A 19,344-nucleotide genomic window follows, 5' to 3' on the forward strand; every position below is an offset into this window, starting at 1 on the left:
GTGTGGCTTGATAGCTGGGGTTTTTGTGCATGTGGTTTTTTGGTTTTTGGCTTTTGGGTTTTTTTGGCCACTCCACGCATATGGAGTTTCTGGGCCAGGGATCAGATGTGACCTACACCACAGATGTGGCAACATCAGATCCTTAGCCCACTGAGCCTGGCTAGGGATGGAAGCTGTGTCCCAGCACTCCAGAGACACCACAATCCCCGTTGCACCAGATAATAGCTGGTTATTTTAAATTACTGAGTCTCATGCTGTTGTATACATTACCATAGTTTGTTTATCCATTCATCTGTTGAAGAACATCTTGGCTGATTCCACTTTTTGACAGTTATAAAACTGCTATATTCATGCTCAAGTTTTTGTGTGGATATGTTTTCAACTCATTTGGGTAAATTTGCAGGAGCGTGATTATTGGATTATATGGTAAGCCTATTCTAGTTTTATAAGAAAGTACCAAAGTGTCTACCAGTTTGGACCAGTTTGCTTTCCTGCCAGCAATAAATGACAGTTCCGGAGTTCCCATCTGGGCTCAGCAGTAACCCGACTAGGATCCAAGTCAGATCCCGCGTTGCTATGGCTGTGACATAGGCCAGCAGCTGTAGCTCTGATATGACCACTTTTTTTGGAAATTCCATATGCCATGGGTGTGGCCCTAAAAAGCAAAAAAAAAAAAAAAAAAAAAAGAGTTCCTCTTGCTCCACCTCCTCCATTTAGTGTTCTGATTTTAGCCATTCTAACAGATGTGTAGTGGTAACTAACTGTTGCTTTCATTTACAATTCCGTAATGAAATAATGTGTTGAGCATTTTTGTCATATGCTAATTTGCCATCTGGATGTGTTCTTCGATGAGATAACTTTCTTAATTTTTAATTTTTGGTGTGTAAAAGTCGTACATATTGTCACTATGTGTGACTTTTAAGCATTTTTTTAAATAATTTTTTTATTTTGCCACTGTACAGCAAGGGGGTCAGGTTATCCTTACATGTATACATTACAATTACATTTTTTCCCCCACCCTTTGTTCTATTGCAACATGAGTATCTAGACAAAGTTCTCAATGCTATTCAGCAGGATCTCCTTGTAAATCTATTCTAAGTTGTGTCTGATAAGCCCAAGCTCCCGATCCCTCCCACTCCCTCCCCCTCCCATCAGGCAGCCACAAGTCTCTTCTGCAAGTCCATGATTTTACTTTTAAGCATTTTTAATTGAACTGTAGATGTACAATATTATATGTCACAGGGGTACAATATAATGATTCACAATTTTTAAAGGATATACTCTATTTATAGTTATTATAAAAGATTGGGAGTTCCCGTCGTGGCACAGTGGTTAACGAATCCGACTAGGAACCATGAGGTTGCGGGTTCGGTCCCCGCCCTTGCTCAGTGGATTAACGATCCGGCGTTGCCGTGAGCTGTGGTGTAGGTTGCAGACGCGGCTCGGATCCCGCGTTGCTGTGGCTCTGGGTTGCGGTGGCTACAGCTCCGATTCAACCCTTAGCCTGGGAACCTCCATATGCTGCGGGAGCGGCCCAAGAAATAGCAACAATAACAACAACAACAACAACAACAAGACAAAAGACAAAAATAAATAAATAAAAGATTGGCTCTATTCCCCATGTTTTACCATAGTATGTCTTTGTAGCTTTCTTAATAGTTCATACCTCTTAATTCCCTGCCTCTGTATTACCCCTCCCCACTTCCCTCTCCCCACTGGTAACCACTGGTTTGTCCTCTGTGAGATCATTTTTTTTTTAACTTTTTAAATCACTGTGGGGTGCAATAGTAGACCTACCCCTACTCTGTCACTCACCACAGAGAGATAAGATACCTGCCGATGAGCTGTTCTCCACTGAGCTGCACACACATGACAGTGCGGACTCTGAGATCAAAGAATTAGCAACACTGAACCCCTCCAGAAGGAAGGCTCTAACTAAGGTATGTATTAATAAGCATCCTTGGGGAAGAAGGATGGGATGAAGCAGGAACAATTTTATGTCCTCAGTGGGGAGATAAAGGGAAGAAACCTGTCAGAAGTAGTGACTTTTTTTTCTCTTTGGGTATCCCCAGGGTCCACCAACCCTACCTGTGTCTTAGTGGCTGCCCAGGGCCAAGAAAAGCAAGCCATGCCATTTTTCTCTGCAGGATGCTGGGAGGATTCCCTGTAGGATCCTCCAAGAAGGGGAAGATAGATAAAATCTCTTCTCTCACCGGGTATCTGGGGGAAGTCTGTGCTGCATATGATGCATCTGTGGGATAAAGGGAATGCATGTGGGTATTGTTCTCAAGGAACAAAGCTGGCAAGCAAACGAACTGAAAGGCATCCCTAACTAGATGCTCACTTTAGGGGTCTCAGGCACGTCGTTATTCACCCCCTTTCACAGAAGGGGAAACTGAAACCCAGTTTGAAAAATAAGCCCAAGTTCACTCTGCTACAAAGTAATCTAGAATTTGAAAGTCAAGTGGTCTGGATTCCAAAAGATTGGAGCTTTTTACTGTGTTCGTTTGTTTTTTAAGCCACAAAACAGAGAAATGTGGAAAAGAACAAGGTTGGAGATAGATGTGGTTTCAAGTCCTGGCTCTATTGCTTCAGTCTCTGTGTCACTTTCGGCTCTGGATAGAGGCTGAGGTTGAGGTATAATAGTAACTCCAGAAATAGAAAGGAGAGATATTAGAGCCTGCTTCAGAGGGAATGAAGAAGAATAAATGAGGTGATGCCTCTGCAAGTATAATAAATGGTAGAGACTGTTAATACTTTTTATAGATTTTAATGATAAAAGAGGATGGGGGAAGTGTGAAGTGGGTGTCAGTAGGAAGGATCTGGGGAAAGAATGCGTTGAAGATCTCCTCTATTCCAGGATATTAGGAGAGCAGAACAGAAGGAAAGTGAATTGAAAATTATTTAAAAAAAAAAAGAAACAAAAAACCTGTAAGAGACAAGTAGGAAGGAAGATGTAGGAGGGGAAACTGTTGTTTTTAAAGATGCTGCCCACACACACACAAAAAGGAGGCCCACCTCCATACTTCAGAAACTGTTTTTAAAATCTATTTTGCATACATACTTAAATGAAATTAATATAATCAAAAATGGCTCACTTGCTTGGCGTTTCAAATTATAGAAAAGTAGCATGGTGGGAAGGAATATCTGAATGTCCAGTGATCAAATGCCTTGGAAAAATAATAAGTCTAGATTGAAATTGCTTTTGAATGTAAATATCAGTTTGAGCAGAATGATCATGTTTTAAATGTTGTCTTCCTTTCCATAAATATAGTACATATTTTCCTTTTAATCATGTCTTCTTTACATCCTCCGACAAAGTTTTATGATATTTTATATAATTGAATTGCTGTTTTTATCAGGCTTGTTCCGCGGAATCCTAGTCATTTTTGTTGCTAGTATGACTGGAATTATTTTTTCTATTGCATTTTTAAATTAGCTATTTATGAAAGCAGTTAAGGAACTGAACTCTTTAGTATGGTGTGGCTGTATTTCTGTAACTGTTTAACATGTGGGAAGAACAAAGGCAAGATACAAAATGAGAGTTGTAATAGTACATCATTTATGTTCAAAGCAAACACAAAACAATATTTTATATTGTTTATGGATACATATAAACATGCACAAGCAAAAGGGGAAACAGTTTGGAATGATACATCCCAAACTGGTTGTAATTGCTAAACTGTGAAACCCCCTGGGGTGTGGGGGGTAAATTGTGTAGTTAAAGGGAATTTAGCCTCATCTCTGTTGCAGAAGGGAGGGAGGAGGGGAGGAAAGAAAAGCATCCAAAGCAAATATAATATGTTAGCAGTTGCTAATTCTGGGAGAAGGAACTGCAGGTATTTAAGTGTACTTTGCAAATTTTGGCTTTTCTTATCCCACCCAATCCCTCCATCTTTGTCAGCCTGGGCAGTTTTCAACTATTAAAAAATGCTAATAGATGCAGGCTGTTACATTTGGAACAGATAAGCAATGGGGGTCTACTGTACAGCACAGGGAACTATGTCCATTCTCTTGGGATACAACACGATGGATGATGGTATGAGAAAAAGATATATATATATCTGCCAGCCAGTATGCTGTTGAGTAGAAATTAACATGACGCTGTTAATCAACTATACTCTAATAAAAAAGAAAAAAATTTTAAAAAATTAATTTTAAAAGTGCTTACAGGCTTTACTTTTTAGAGATGTTTTAGGTTTAGAGAAAATTTGAGTAGAAAAGTCAGAGAGGTCCCATTAAGCTCCTGTATTAGTCTGTTTAGGCTGCCAAAACAAAACACCACCGGCTGAGTGCCTTCAATGACAGGAATTTATTTTCCCACAGTTCTGGAGGCTAGAAGCCCAAGAGTGAGGTGCTGACAAATTGGATTCCTGGTAAGAGCCCACTGGCTACCTCCTCACTTTGGCCTCTTCTTGCAAAGACACCAGTCCAGGTGGATTAGGGCTTCACCCGATGACCTCATTTAAACTTAATTACCTCCTTAATGACCTATCTCCAAATATAGTGACATTAGGGGTGTCTTGGTCAGTTTGGGCTCCTATAACAGAATACCACAGACTGGATGGCTGATAAACAACAAAAATGTATTTCTCACAGTTCTAGAGGCTGCAGAGTCCAAGATCATGGGGCGTACACAGTCAGGCTCTGGTGAGAGCCTTCTTCCACGTTGCAAACTGCCAAATTTTCATGGTATCCTCACAAAGCCTAGCGCAGAGAGAGGAAGCAAGCTCTCTTGTGTTGGTTGTTGTTTTTTTTTTTTTTTTTTTTTTTTGGCCCCACATGTGGAAGTTCCTAGGCCAGGGATGGATTCCATGCCACAGCAATGACAACACCAGATTCTTAACTTGCTGAGCCACCAGGGAACTCCTCCCTTGTGATTCTCTCTTTTTTTTTTTTTTTCTCAGAGCCCCACCCACACATATGGAGGCTCCCAAGCTAGGGGGTCAAATCAGAGCTGTAGCCACCAGCCTATGCCGCAGCCACAGCAATGTGGGATCCAAGCCCTGTCTGCAACCTATACCACAGCTCATGGCAATGCCAGATCCTTAACCCCACTGAGCTAGGCCAGCGATCAAATGTGCATCCTCATGGATGTTAGTCAGGTTTGTTAACCACTGAGCCACGACGGGAACTCCTCTCTTGTGATTCTTTTTTTTTTTTTTTTTTTTTTTTTTTTTGTCTTTTTGCTATTTCTTTTGGGCCACTCCCCGCGGCATATGGAGGTTCCCAGGCTAGGGGCTGAATCGGAGCTGTAGCCACCGGCCTACGCCAGAGCCACAGCAACACGGGATCCAAGCCGCGTCTGCAACCTACACCACAGCTCACAGCAACGCCGGATCGTTAACCCACTGAGCAAGGGCAGGGACCGAACCCACAACCTCATGGTTCCTAGTCGGATTCGTTAACCACTGCGCCACGATGGGAACTCCTCTTGTGATTCTTATAATGGCACTCATCCCATCCATAAGGGCTCCACTCTCATGACCTCTAATTCATTTTCTTTTCAAAAACTCCAGCTCCTAATCACAATGGGAGTAGGGTTTCAACACACAAATTTTGGAAGGACACATTGATTCCAGAACAGGGCTTTAGGGCTTCAACCTATGAACTTGAGTGCGGGGGCACAATTCAGCCCTCGTTATTTTATTTTTTTATGTTTTTGGCTTTTTAGGGCCACACCTACAGCATATGGAAGTTCCCAGACTAGGGGTCGAATCAGAGCTGTGGCAGCAATGCAGGATCCGAGCTGTGTCTGTGACCTACACCACAGCTCACGGCAAAGCCAGATCCTTAAACCACTGAAAGAGGCCAGGGATTGAACCTGTGTCCTCCTGGATGCTAGTCAGATTCGTTTCACTGAGCACAACGGGAAGTCTCAGCTCTTATTGTTAAGCAAAAATATTTTTAAGAAATGTGTCTCTCTTAGGTGCCTCTGCGGCAAGGTCCTCCTGCATTGATGGATTTTACACTCCAGTCCAATGTGGCAGCAATAACTGACGACTACTACTATCCTGACATCACCTCAAGCCCCTGCGATGGGGAACTTATCCAGAAAGAAAACAGTTTGCTTCTTCCTGTCTTTTACTGCCTCCTGTTTGTATGTGGTCTTCTGGGAAACAGCCTGGTCATCCTGGTCCTTGTCGCCTGCAAGAAGCTGAGGAGCATCACAGACATATACCTCTTGAACCTGGCTCTGTCTGACCTGCTCTTTGTCTTCTCCTTCCCCTTTCAGACCCACTATCAGCTGGACCAATGGGTGTTTGGGTCTGTGATGTGCAAGGTGGTCTCTGGCTTTTACTACATTGGCTTTTTCAGCAACATGTACTTTATCACCCTCATGAGTGTGGACAGGTACCTGGCCATTGTCCGTGCTGTGTATGCCATGAAGGTGAGGACCATCAGAGTGGGCACTGTCCTGAGTCTGGCTGTGTGGCTCATTGCCCTTGTGGCCACCAGCCCGCTGCTCGTGTTTTACCAAGTGGCCTCTGAAGATGGCGTTCTCCAATGTTATTCATCTTACAATCAACAGACTCTGAAGTGGAAGATCTTCATCCACTTTGAAATGAATATCTTAGGCCTGCTGATCCCATTCGCCATCCTTATGTTCTGCTACGTTAGCATCCTGCACCAGCTGAAAAGTTGCCAGAACCACAACAAGACCAAGGCCATCAGGCTTGTGCTCATCGTGGTGGTGGCCTCTTTACTCTTCTGGGTCCCGTTCAATGTGGTCCTCTTCCTTACTTCCCTCCACAGCATGCACATCTTGGATGGATGTGTCATGAGCCAGCGGTTGATCTATGCCACCCATGTCACAGAAACCATTTCCTTCACCCACTGCTGTGTGAACCCTATAATCTATGCCTTCATGGGCGAGAAGTTCAAGAAACACCTCTCAGAAATATTCCAGAAAAGTCGCAGCCACGTCTTCCTCTACCTAGGGAGGAGCATCTCTAGGGAGGCCTTCGAAAGGTCATCCTCCTGTCAGCACTCCTCCCGTTCCTCCAGCGTAGACTACATTTTGTGAGGAGGTTGCCCTCAAGCGGGCCTCTGGCTTCATCACCTGTGTTCTTGCAGGAGCTAAAAATGATTCATCTTGCAGTCTGAGGCTACACGAAGGGAGACTCCAGGAAACTCGGCTGCAGACACAAGATTTATTTCATGACATTAAATGAATCCCCACTGTTGCAAATGGACCTTCTCAACTCTCAAAGGCTTTGTTACTATTTTGTGAAAACAGTCTATGTCTTTAACCCCAAATTGTAATGTTGGGTGTAGAGACTTTTTCCCCTTACTTGTTGGAATGTCTTTATCATATACCAACTTAAATGTGATCCATTACTTTTCCCTTATCTATGGAGGTGATCATGTAGTAGTTTTCCTCCCTTATTCTGTTAATTTTTTGGGGAACCGCATTGATAGATTTTCTTGTTTTAAATCAACCTGTATTTTCCCCGGAAAAAAATGACCTCATGGCTATGGTCATTTAAAAAAAAAAAATAATTGGATTCTCTTGGAATCTTTATATCTGTGTTCATGAGAGATATTGCCCTGTAATTTTTCTTTCTTATAATGTCCTGGCCTGGTTTGGCCTCCAAAAATATGCTGGGAAGTACTCCCTTTTCTATTCATCTCTGAAATCTGTCTTTGTACAACCTTCATTATGATCTCTTCTGTCTTTTCAGTACTTGTTAACGCCTCTGTTTTCTTGGATTAATTTCTTATATTTATACCAGTACATATATTTAGAAATGAATCTTATGATGCTCAGTGTCCAAGCTGATTTCTCAGACATTTTGAAGATTCCCATCCTTCCAAATTTGATTGGTGTATTACTTGAAACACTTTTTGGATCCTGGAGCCATGTGCCCCTGCACAAGGAGCCTGCACAACTCCTAGCCATTGCAGATCTCCTGAGCTTGGTGAGTGGGCAGAAGAGCGACGGACTTAGCACCCCAGCACATAGAACCCCACATTCACAATAGCCCCATCTATGAGCATTCCAACTAGAAACTCGAGGGTGGCACAGTCTGTATTTCTTATCATTGTCTTTTAAAATGGAGTGTTTAGTTCATTTACATTTAATAAAAATATATGAAGCAATAGCACAAAATGGGAGTGTAAATGGAGTCATACATTTATACGGTTTTTGTGTAGTTCAACAAGTGTGAAGCCAAATAATAATAATGTGTTTAAGTCCTACCTTAAGGCAAGCTGAAATGAAACAGAGAGGACTATTAAAGTTTCTAAGATAATCAATAAAAAATACAGGAATATATAACTTATAGGCCAATGAAGGGAAATGAATTAAAATGGTACTTGATTAATCCAAAGGAAGGCAGGACAGGAACAAGAAACAGCTGTAATAAATACAAAAGAGGACTTCCCGTCATGGCTCAGCAGTTAATGAATCCGACTAGGAGCCATGAGGTTATGGGTTCAATCCTGGGCCTTGCTCAGTGGGTTAAGGATCTAGCGTTGCTGTGAGCTGTGGTGTAGGTCGCAGATGTGGCTCGGATCCCGCGTTGCTGTGGCCCTGGCATAGGCTGGTGGCTACAGCTCCAGTTGGACCCCTAGCCTAGGAACCTCCATATGCCGCAGATGCGGCCCTAGAAAAAACAAAAAACAAACAAACTAAATACAAAAGAAATAGCAAAATGGTAGACTGGAATCCAATCCTGTCAATAATAGATACCAACCCAAAGATCTCATATCATTGAGTTGCTAAGCCACCCTGACCTCCTACCTCCTTTTTTTTTTTTTTTTTTTTTCGTCTTTCGTCCTTTTAGGGCCACACCCATGGCATATGGAGGTTCCCAGGCTAGGGGTCCAATCAGAGCTGTAGCCGCTGGCCTACACCACAGCCATAGCAACACCAGATCTGAGCCGTGTCTGCGACCTACACCACAGCTCACGGCAATGCCTGATCCTTAACCCACTGAGCAAGGCCAGGGATTGAACCCACGACCTCATGATTCCTAGTTGGATTCATTTCCGCTGTGCCACAACGGGACCTCCTTTTTTTTTATTGTTAAGGTAAAATTCACATAATATGAAATTCACCATTTTAATAATTCTGAAATGTACAATTAGTATCTTTTAGTATATTCACAATGTTGTGCAACCATCATTACTACCTGGTTCTAGAACTTTTTGGCGGGGTGGGGGGCGGTGGCACACCTCCTAGTGTTTCAGTCAGAGCTTCCACAGCCACAGCCACAGCAATGCCAGATCCAAGCTCCATCCCTGACCTATGCCACAGCTTGTGGCAATACTGGACCCTTAACCCACTGAGCAAGGCCAGGGATCGAATCCACATCCTCATGGAACTAGGGTTCTTGACCTGCTGAACCACAAAGGGAACTCCCTAGTTCCAGAACTTTTCAACACCCCAAATGGAAACCCCAAACCCATTAAGTGATCACTCTTCATCCTCGCCCCCTTCCCCAAGCCCTCATCTTCTCTCTCTCCATGGAACTGCCTATTCTGGGTATAAACTTTCTCCTCACAGGTGCCCCGTGCTCCTCAGCTGGGCTGCCCCACTGCCTGGTCTGGAGCATACTGAGTTCTGCAGGCCACGACTCTTGAGTTCAGCCAGTCCCCTGGGAGGGGCCACCACACAGGGCACTGCCAGATTGGATCAGCTCTGTGGTTGGTATGTGGTTGGTGTGTGAATTGGGGTCTCCTCTAGGTGCTGCTGGGCTGCTGCCTGCCAGGACTTTTCTCTCTCCAAGGCAGCAGAAACCATTAGGCCCAGACAACACTTGTGAAGTAGAATATACCTCTGTTTTTTTTTTTTTTTTGTCTTTTTGTCTTTTTGTTGTTGTTGTTGTTGTTGTTGTTGCTATTTCTTGGGCCGCTCCCGCGGCATATGGAGGTTCCCAGGCTAGGGGTCGAATCGGAGCTGTAGCCACCGGCCTACGCCAGAGCCACAGCAACGCGGGATCCGAGCCACGTCTGCAACCTACACCACAGCTCACGGCAACGCCGGATCGTTAACCCACTGAGCAAGGGCGGGGACCGAACCCGCAACCTCATGGTTCCTAGTCGGATTCGTTAACCATTGCGCCACGACGGGAACTCCTTTTTTGTTGTTGTATTTCTTTGGGCCGCTCCCGCAGCATATGGAGGCTCCCAGGCTAGGAGTGAATATACCTCTGTTTTTTGAACCATATCATCCTTTCCTGATGGAGCATTGCAAAGTACACCTCGGAATTCCTTTCCTGGACCCTTTTTCTCACTTACACACCTGCCTAAAGTGTCAAAGGCAGCCATGTGTAAGAGGATATTGAAGATAATGATTGTGGTGCCTCCTGTTTTGCCTGCTCTATAGAACTGCCTCATGTCCCATCTGTAACCTGTAAACATCTTTGTGCACATAAAAGGTTAATTATTATTACTATAATAAAAATACACAGCGTATAGCCTCTTACTGGCTGTGTAACTTGGGGCAACTTACCTCACCTGTTCTGTGCCTCGGTCTCCTTACCTGTATAATACAGGTAGTGATAATGCATATCTCTGATTCCTGTGAGATGGCTGGTTATACAAGGTTATGAAGCTGTGTTCAGATGCCACCAACTCTTCACTCACTGGCAGTAACAAGAATTGCCTAAGTTAGGACAGAAAGAATGGGACCTCATTCCTGTGTGTATCTGGGTGTATGTGTGGTGTGTTAAGAATGTGATTGTCGGAGTTCCCACTGTGGTGCAACAGGATCATTGGCGTCTCCACAGCACCAGGATACAGGTTCCATACCCAGCTCGACACTGTGGATTAAAGGATCCAGCATTGCTGAGGCATAGTTTGCAGTCGTGGCTCAGATCTGATTCCTGATTCCATATGCTGCAGGGTGGCCAAAAAAGAAAAAAAAAAAAAAAAGGAAAAAGAATGTGTCTGTTGGAGTCCCCTCGTGGCCTAGAGGTTAAGGATCCTGCATTGTCACTCCTGTGGCTCAAGTCACTGCTGTGGTGTTGGCTTGATCCCTGGCCCGGGAAATTCTGCTGGCTGTGGGTGCAGTCAAAAAAAAAAAAAAAAGAAGAAAAAAAGGAAAAAGAAAAATAAAGGGTGTGTCTGTCAAGGAAAGGCTGAATAATTGTTCCAGATTAATGAAGTCTCAAAAGACATGACAATTAACTGAAATATATGGTCCTAAATTGGATTCTGGACTTGGGGGCGGAAATGCTATGAGGAACTGTTTGTGGACAGTTGGTGAAGTCTGAATTTGGACTGTATATGAGATAGCCTAAGTAGTTAGATAAGTATTAAAAGTGGAGTTCCCGTCGTGGCGCAGTGGTTAACGAATCCGACTAGGAACCATGAGGTTGCGGGTTCAGTCCTTGCCCTTGCTCAGTGGGTTAACGATCCGGCGTTGCCGTGAGCTGTGGTGTAGGTTGCAGACGTGGCTCGGATCCCGAGTTGCTGTGGCTCTGGTGTAGGCCAGTAGCTACAGCTCCGATTTGACCCCTAGCCTGGGAACCTCCATATGCCGCGGGAGCGGCCCAAAGAAATAGAAAAAAGACCAATAAATAAATAAATAAATAAATAAATAAATAAATAAATAAATAAATAAGTATTAAAAGTGATAAAACAGAGAAACACTTGGGGCAGTGCCTGGGTATAGAAAGTAGAACATTAATGTCATCACCTATGAGGATGTAAGCCCCAGGAGGTCAGCAGCTTCATTGGTTTCATTCACTGCTGTATCCCCAGAGCCTGGAACAGTCCCAGCACATAATAGATGCTAAATTAACATTTGTTGGATGAATGAATGAACTGGCCCCTGAAAGAAGACAGAGTTAAGAACCTGGGTGATGTATCAGGGCCCCCTGTTCTCATGCAGAGACCCAGGTTATTCACTCCAGTTCCTGTCATTGCTGGTTGTTTTGGTGACCCTGGCCTGCAGAATATTCTGAGATTGATGCAGTTGTTCCAGGCACCTGGTTTAGGCAACCAAGAATGCATCTGGCAGCTCCCCACATCAAATGCTTATGTAACTTAATAACTCATGATTGCCTAATATCCCCTGTAGTTCTGCTCCCTGCCGCTTTGCCTGGCATGGCAGAGGGAGGGGATTTTGCTGCCCTCCTCTCTCTGCCTCTCAGGATACCAACACATCCTGTGGCTGAGTCTGAGCCTCAGGCCAATGCCACCTAGGTAGAAGTCTTACCAAGGTAAGGAGGTTCAGTTGGCCATCTCAGCTGGATGTCATGCTGCAGAGAGGTCTCAGGTGGCTAGAGAGGCACCGACAGGGAGCACCCCTTCTCCCAGCCCTCAGGTCAGTCTGTATGCTAGCCCTACCCATCACAGTAAGTCCCCACATCACTTACAGATGCCAGGCAGCTGTGAGTATGGTCTGTGTTCCAGATTGAGGGAGATGAAAGGGAGCTTAGACATCATCCTTTCTGCTGCTCTCCTTTGACAGGTGGGAAATCTGAGGCCTGGAGATACAAGATGGTCTGCCCAAGGCCACACCAGAGCGTTAGAGCCAGGACTCCAGATTCTTAGAAAACGCTCATTCCTCTTGGCCACTGTGTCCTATATTAAGGGAGGGGCCATCAAACGGGGGCTTAGAGACAACATCTGGGGGCCCCTCCAGGCTTCCAGACTCTGCAGAACATTTCCCATCTGGAAAGCTGGGTTGCTGACTCCCAGTAAGAGCAGAATCAAGCAAAGAGAATCTGATTAGTAGCAACTCAAGGGGAAACTGATTACATTTTAATGAGACATTTTCTGAACAGAAAAAAAAGAAGCATAATTAAAAGTGAATTGTGGGAGTTCCTGTTGTATCTCAGAGGGTTAAGAATCCAACTATTATCCATGAGGATGTGGGTTCAATCCCTGGCCTTGCTCAGTGGGTTAAAGGATTCAGCATTGCCATAAACAGTGGTGTAGGTCACAGATGCACTCGGGCCTGGCATTGCTGTGGCTGTGGTGTAGGTGAATGGCTGTGGCTCCAATTTGACCCCGAGCCTGGGAACCTCCATATGCTTTAAGTGCTGCCCTGAAAAGAGCCCCCCCAAAAAAGTGAATTGTGTACAAATTAAGTGCTAAAAAGTAGCTTCACTTGGATGTCACCCCTTTCATTGTTATAAGATGAGTAAACTCATTCCAAAAATATTTGAGCCCAGGCTTGGTTTTACATGGTCAGCACTAGAGAAGAACTCTTTGAGATCAAACTAGAGAAGAGGAGACTTATCCTGTTGGATTCAATTGGAACGAACATTTTGGAATGCTTGCTCTGGGCCATGTACTCTCCTATGTCATGACCTCATGCAGTCCTCACAGCAAACTATAGGGCAGGTGGCATTGTTCTCATTTCACAGATTTAAAAACTGATGCTCAAGAGTTCCTACTATGGTGGAGCAGTTTGAGAATCTGGTGTTATCTCTGTGGCAGTGCGGGTTTGATCCCTGGCCCAGTGCAGTGCGTTAAGGATCTGGCATTGCCATAGCTGTGGTGCAGGTCACAACTTCGGCTAGGATTCAGTGTCTGGCCTGGGAACTTCCATATGCCATGAGTGCAGCAAAAAAAAAAAAGAAAAAAACAAAAAACAAAAAACAAAAACTGATGTTCAGAGCAGTTAAGGGGCAAATAGCATTAGGGGCAGTGTATTAGTGGAAAGAGATTATGAATATGGAATTCAAATGCCACTCTACTCTCTACTAGTTGGCAAAAGAGCTCCCTGCAGGAGGACAATAAGGATGGGGAACTGTTCCTAGTTGTAAGATACCCCCTTCCACTTAAGAGTCTTTCTGTTGGTAAACAATATAAGAATCTATATTTCCTCCATCCGTGTGGGTAAGGAAAGGCATACACAGGGAACTGTGAGTAAGCCAATAATTGAGGCAGAAAAAAGTAGAAACTCCAAGAGCAGGAAGGACCGTTTGGCACAGGTAAATATGAACGACAACCAAATGGAAGGTACGAGAAGATGTTGCCATGTGATAGATTACCCAAAATCCTGGGAGGAGGGCTGAGCACCTAGAACTAGTCTCCTTGTCATCTGCCAGAAATGGGGATCTCTGGTTGAGCCCCGTTATAATAGACAGCAAAGCGGCATAATAAACCAGAGAGTCAGCCGAGGTGTAACCATCTTGAGAGAAGAGCCTGGAGGACATGGAGGAGCAGGAGAGGGAAACGGCCAGGAAAAGACTGTGTCTTCAAATTGTTTATCAGCCAGACTTCCAATGTCATTGAGGCCTGACCAGAGTACAAGTTCCGGTGTGCAAGCAGGGAACCGCCTAATGTGCAAATCTGACTGTTTCATTCTCCTACTTATAACTTTTCCGGATAAAACTCAAATCCTTTAACATGGCAGCTCAGGTCCCCAGTCTTTCCCTCTGTCCTCCTCTCTCGCCCTCCTTCCCTACAACCAGACATTTCCACTTGTTCGGTTCTGGGAACCTGACATGCTCTCTCTCATCTCTGGCCATTTATACTTGCTCTGCCTGGTAAAAATGGGCCCTTCTATTAAATACATACTTGAATAAATACATCAAATTGGAATCAGACCAGGCATAGTCTGATACCTCTTTTGGACTTTTCAGATCTCAAGTAGCCACCTCCATTCTGATACAAAATGTGTCCCCTCCCCGGTACCAGCTGGAGCTCCATCATGATGGGGCTATATAATGAATTCATGGAGAAGACCATGGAAGGGACATGGACATGACTTCTGGGTTGTTAGCTCTCTGTGCAGTTCCTCGAAGAGGCAGTCTTTGCTAGGATCACTAACGCTTTCCCAGGTAAGTTCACACCCCTATACCAGGAGTGCTTAACCTGGGCTGGAAGGATCATGCGGAACTGTTGGCAAAACTTTGCTCACATGTGTGCATTTTCTATGAGGAGCTCTGTGCCCCAGCCCAGTTCCCACACCTCCTGCGTAGGTTGCATTGGTCTGAGAGTCTAGACATGGTGATCCCAGACTCACATGCATTAGGCCAGAGAAGGAACGTGGAGGCCACCTAGCTCAACTTGCTCTTTTGACAAATGAGAAAACTGAGGCCTAGAGAGGTGATGAAGTGAGTTTTCGGCAGAGCCTGGACTAGAATCAGGAATTCCTGACTCCCGGGTCAGGGCTCTCTCCACCCCTGCTTGCAGTCACTCATGGTGTCTCCTTATACCTGCTGGCCCCACCATCTCCTGTGGACCAGAAAGGTGCGGTATGAGGGAGGAATTGGGAAGTGGCACTGCCTGGGATGGAGGGAAGTGGCACTGCCTGGTACCTCGAGGCTGTAGCTAGTGGGCTGCTGTCCAGTGACTCCTGAGGCCAGGAGCCAGAACCTGTTGAGAACAAGACTCGCACTCCCTCTAGTGGTGAGTTTGAGCAGAGCGCCTGAACAAGTGAAGGATAATGGCTGGAAAACAATGGTAGGTGATGGGATCCTGTCTTAAAGAGACAGTCGGAACTAGCTGCAATTCTTCTAATTTTATATACCTAAGCTGTCATTCAAAATTCTGCTTTGAGAATCTTGGGAAAAATACAAGTGTTTGATGAGTATTGGATTCAGTGTATTAGAGGCTTTACCCTTGACCTTCAGTTAGGGCCTCTAAACTCCCCATTTCCCTTGGAGGTCACACTGTACAAACAAATCCCACTGAAATCTCAGACCTATGGCAGGAGGAGCAGACATTATATGCTTGTTTTACAGAAAATATTCTTGCCTGCTTATTCCTTGATCTACCACCGTCAGCCCACTTTGTAATCTAAGGAAAGTGGGGAACAGGAAAAGACCACCTTCTTCCTCGTTTTTCAAGTAGATGTCAGGCTTACATCGCTAGCTCCTCCTTCATATTGGGTAAGAGAGTATTTGACCTTATGAGGTCAAACTAGGACTGTCATAGAGCTTATTCAAATCAGCAGAAGGGTGATAACATACATTAAAATATGTTGAATCATCTCAGATTTCTGTATAATGAAGGTCTCCTACTTTGGAATGTCATCCTTCCCTTAAATTTCTGTCCTTGGTCCTAAGGATCCTTATCTTGCTAAACTTCAATGCAGACCTCATTTTATCTTTCACTGAATGACCTGAGGCATATCTTGTATTTTCACTTGTGGTTTTATAGTTAAGCAAGCTCGCTTCATTCCAAGATGTTCTGATGGCTTTCTTGAGCAATTGTGAACTTACAGTTCCTTTGGTCTCCCTCTCTATCTATAGTCACCTACAGGGACTTCTCCAACCACCTATGTAACTATTCTCTTCTGTCCCTATACGTAGTACCCGGAATCCCTGGGCTGATTATTCCTCCTTACTGTCCCTCACACTGCAAGTATTACTCCTTCTTCCGAAGCTGCTCCTTGCCTCCAGAGGCTTATGGGGCCAACCCAGGGGGTGCAGATAGAAGGCTAAGGGCAGTGGGTTTTCCCAAGGACCTCCTCAGGTCCGATGCTTTTTGCCCTAGAGAACGCCAGCTCCAGCCCAAGAAGAGGGCTTCCCCATTGACTCAACCCTTCTCTTCAGTTCAAATGGTAGAAGTTGCCTGCTCACCTCTTTCTCTGGATCACGAAATGGAGACACTCAGCTTTGTGTCGTCTTGCACAGTGACTCGGAGAAGTGTGTCTGCTTGCTCCAGCCCAGACTCCTTCTGGCAGGCCTGCCTGGGTGAGGCACAGAGGACCATCCCAGCTAGCAGCTCAGAGGGACTTTTTTTTTTTTTTTTGGTCAAAGAGCAGGGGGAGGAGTTGAGACACCCATTGGCGAGTCCATGGCTGCCTTCAGCGGGGTCTCTGTTACTGCAGCCCAGAGGAGCCTAACCCGCATTCCTACTGGCTCCCTGGGCTGGGGCGCTCCACCAGGCCCTCAGGCACCCACTAGAGGTGTGGCCTCTCCCTGTTAGGGACTTCTTCCTCACTGATATGAACCTCCTAAATGGCAATGGAGTAAACAGTGGACACTAGAAAGGAGAAGGGGGGGAAAGCATTCTTGTTCGGTAGCTAGCATATACCAGTCCTTGTACTTAGAGCTTTGGCTATCTTAATTTAATGCTCACAAAATTTCTTAGGAGATGTTCCTTGTTTCTATCTTATAGATGAAAAAACAGATGGCCCAAGGGGTTGTATGACTGAAGTCATGTGGCTAGAAATGTGGGATTTAGGGTTAGGTCTCTCTGCCGGCAAAGCCCATGCTTCTTCACTGTGTCATTCTAGTTTCCCTTGGAGACCAACCCAGAGGGAACACAAGATTGGACAGAATTTGTGGTTGGGGCTGGCAGTGGGGTGGGGGCCTTCTGCTTTTAGTTCATTCTCATCTAAGCAGGTGCAACTTGCTTCAGACACGTTGCTTTCTTCCCCTGCGTTTGTTTTGCTCTCACTTCTCTGCTTGAGCCTGAGCTATTCACGAATCTGTTCTTGGAATTCCAGTTGTGGCATAGCAGAAACGAATCCAACCAGGAACCATGAGGTTGCATGTTCGATCCCTGGCCTCGCTCAGTGGGTTAAGGATCTGGCTTTGCCATAAGCTGTGGTGTAGTTTGCAGAGGAAGCTTGGATCTGGCGTGGCTGTGGCTGTGGCATAGGCCGGCAGCTGTAGCATCAAAATGACCCCTAGCCTGGGAACCTCCATATGCCGCGGGTATGGTCCTAAAAAGCAAAAAAAAAGCAAAAAAAAAAAAAGAAGAATTTGTTCCTGGATGATGGGAAACCCCTCAGCATATCAACTCACTGGAACCTGTCATGCAGCGTGGAGTCCTGGGTGACTCTTTCTTTCCTTTTCTCCCCTTGTCTGTCCCTGCAGGACAGTAGTGCACTTGGGACCATGACAGTGAGAAATAAGATACTGCCTGTCATATGAGTAAACAAAGGTCCTCACCAGTCATGAGCCATTACAGCCCCCTCCAAGGACGAGCCAGTGAGCCCTGAGGGAACCCAGAAAGGAAACAAAGAATACCTGCCATCCAGCAGCCACCAGACTGCAGCCACTCCCAAAGTAAGCCGTAAGGAAACTCAGGATGTGAAAACATAGGATAGCTGAGGTGCATGTCAAAGGAATGACTTCACTGAGCCCAGGCCTTGCATCTTCCCACAGATAGAAAAGTGAGATACCTGGTTTTCTATTATTAGCAGTAATCTTTTGTTCCTACCAACTGCCCTTTGCTGCACAACTCTGTCTTAGCTCCCCCCTTGCCTCCTGGGAGCAGTTTTCTCAGGGTTACTGAGAAGAGCTTGATATTTTCAGTGGATGGAGAGGAGGTTTTTCCCATGTTGGTGGTGTGGTTTATAGCTTCTATATGATAATGAACATAAATGCCACACCACCCGGATTGCTTTATGGCCCCTTTCTTCTACTGCCCCTGATATCTCAGCCCTTGAAGTAGAATCCCAGGACCCCCACTCTGGCAGCCCCTCCCCTCAAAGGGCCCTCCACACCTTTCTCGGAGACTAGCCTACCAGCCTCCCCCCCAGCCTGCTCATTCTCAGGCCAAGGTCACTGGCAAGGAAGGAAGAAAGGTATTTCTCTCTTGCAAAGCCCAAAGCAGTGACAGGACTGTCCTCTTTGCTGAAGCTTCTGGTAAAGCCATTAGAACTCTTTTTTCCCCTTTCTGTGTGCCCACTGCTGACCAAGGGCACAGAGGGTGACTTCCACTGTTGAGAGCAGTGCCTGCCCTGGGAGACTTTTTTTTCTTTTTCTGTTTTTTAAGGGCCACACCCAAGGCATATGGAGGTTCCCAGGCTAGGGTTTGAATTGGAGCTACAGCTGCGAGCCTGTGCCACAGCCACAGCAACACTAGATCCAAGCCACATCTGCAACCTACAACATAGCTCACAGCAATGCTGGATCCTTAACCCACTGAGTGAGGCCAGGGATTGAACATGCATCTTCATGGATACTTGTCAGATTCATTTCTACTGCACCACGATGGGAACTACCAGCACTGGGAGATTCTTAAGGCTTAGTGTTTGGGGCTGGAAGGAGTGCTTATATGGAGAGGTGCCTCTACTGGCTATAGGATAGAGGCCATTATAACACAGCCATGTACCTCTCTGGGAGGCCCAGATCACAAAGGGGCTTATGAAGATGGAGGGGAGGGGCTGTGGCAGCAGACAGTGCTTGCTCTCCCCCTCCTGACTCCCTCCTGGCTTCCAAAGGGCAAAAGCAGGCTCATTGCTTTGACAAGAATAGAGGAGACTTAAATATTTCCAGAGGCAGCTCTGGCTCCAAGCAGACAGGAAAGGTCTCTCTGAACTAGTTTTCCTGGAAGCACCGGTGGGGGAAGGAGGGAGCATCTCCCTTGTGTGCTCCTCGCCATCCCAGTCATCTTCTTCCAAATGAAGTGACACAGGTGCCAGGCACCGTAAAGCTTATCTCAGAGGACGGGAAACCAAAGCTTCCTTTGTCCCAG

The 19,344-nt window shown here is 45.5% G+C and overlaps 1 protein-coding gene across 2 annotated transcripts; it reads left to right on the forward strand.

Annotated features, from left to right (window-relative positions):
• Positions 1–1,793: 1,793 nt before the first annotated feature.
• CCR8 (C-C motif chemokine receptor 8) lies at positions 1,794–8,113 on the forward strand. 2 transcript variants are annotated; one of them, XM_084987821.1, is made up of 2 exons: positions 1,794–1,940; positions 2,073–8,113. In XM_084987821.1, the coding sequence occupies exon 2, from the start codon at positions 5,960–5,962 to the stop codon at positions 7,025–7,027; it is 1,068 nt and encodes a 355-aa protein (XP_084843947.1). In that variant the 5' UTR covers positions 1,794–1,940; positions 2,073–5,959; the 3' UTR covers positions 7,028–8,113. The 2 variants fall into 2 exon arrangements, with proteins under 2 accessions (XP_084843947.1, XP_020927342.2); XM_021071683.2 differs by having other exon boundaries at positions 1,800–1,940; positions 5,930–8,113.
• The last annotated feature ends 11,231 nt before the right edge of the window (positions 8,114–19,344 follow it).

Source organism: Sus scrofa, chromosome 13 (assembly GCF_054392235.1).
Source record: "Sus scrofa isolate SSC_HxYL_T2T_F1_AM1 chromosome 13, Sscrofa_HxYL_maternal_Yorkshire_Landrace_v2.0, whole genome shotgun sequence".
Taxonomy (NCBI): Eukaryota; Metazoa; Chordata; class Mammalia; order Artiodactyla; family Suidae; genus Sus; species Sus scrofa.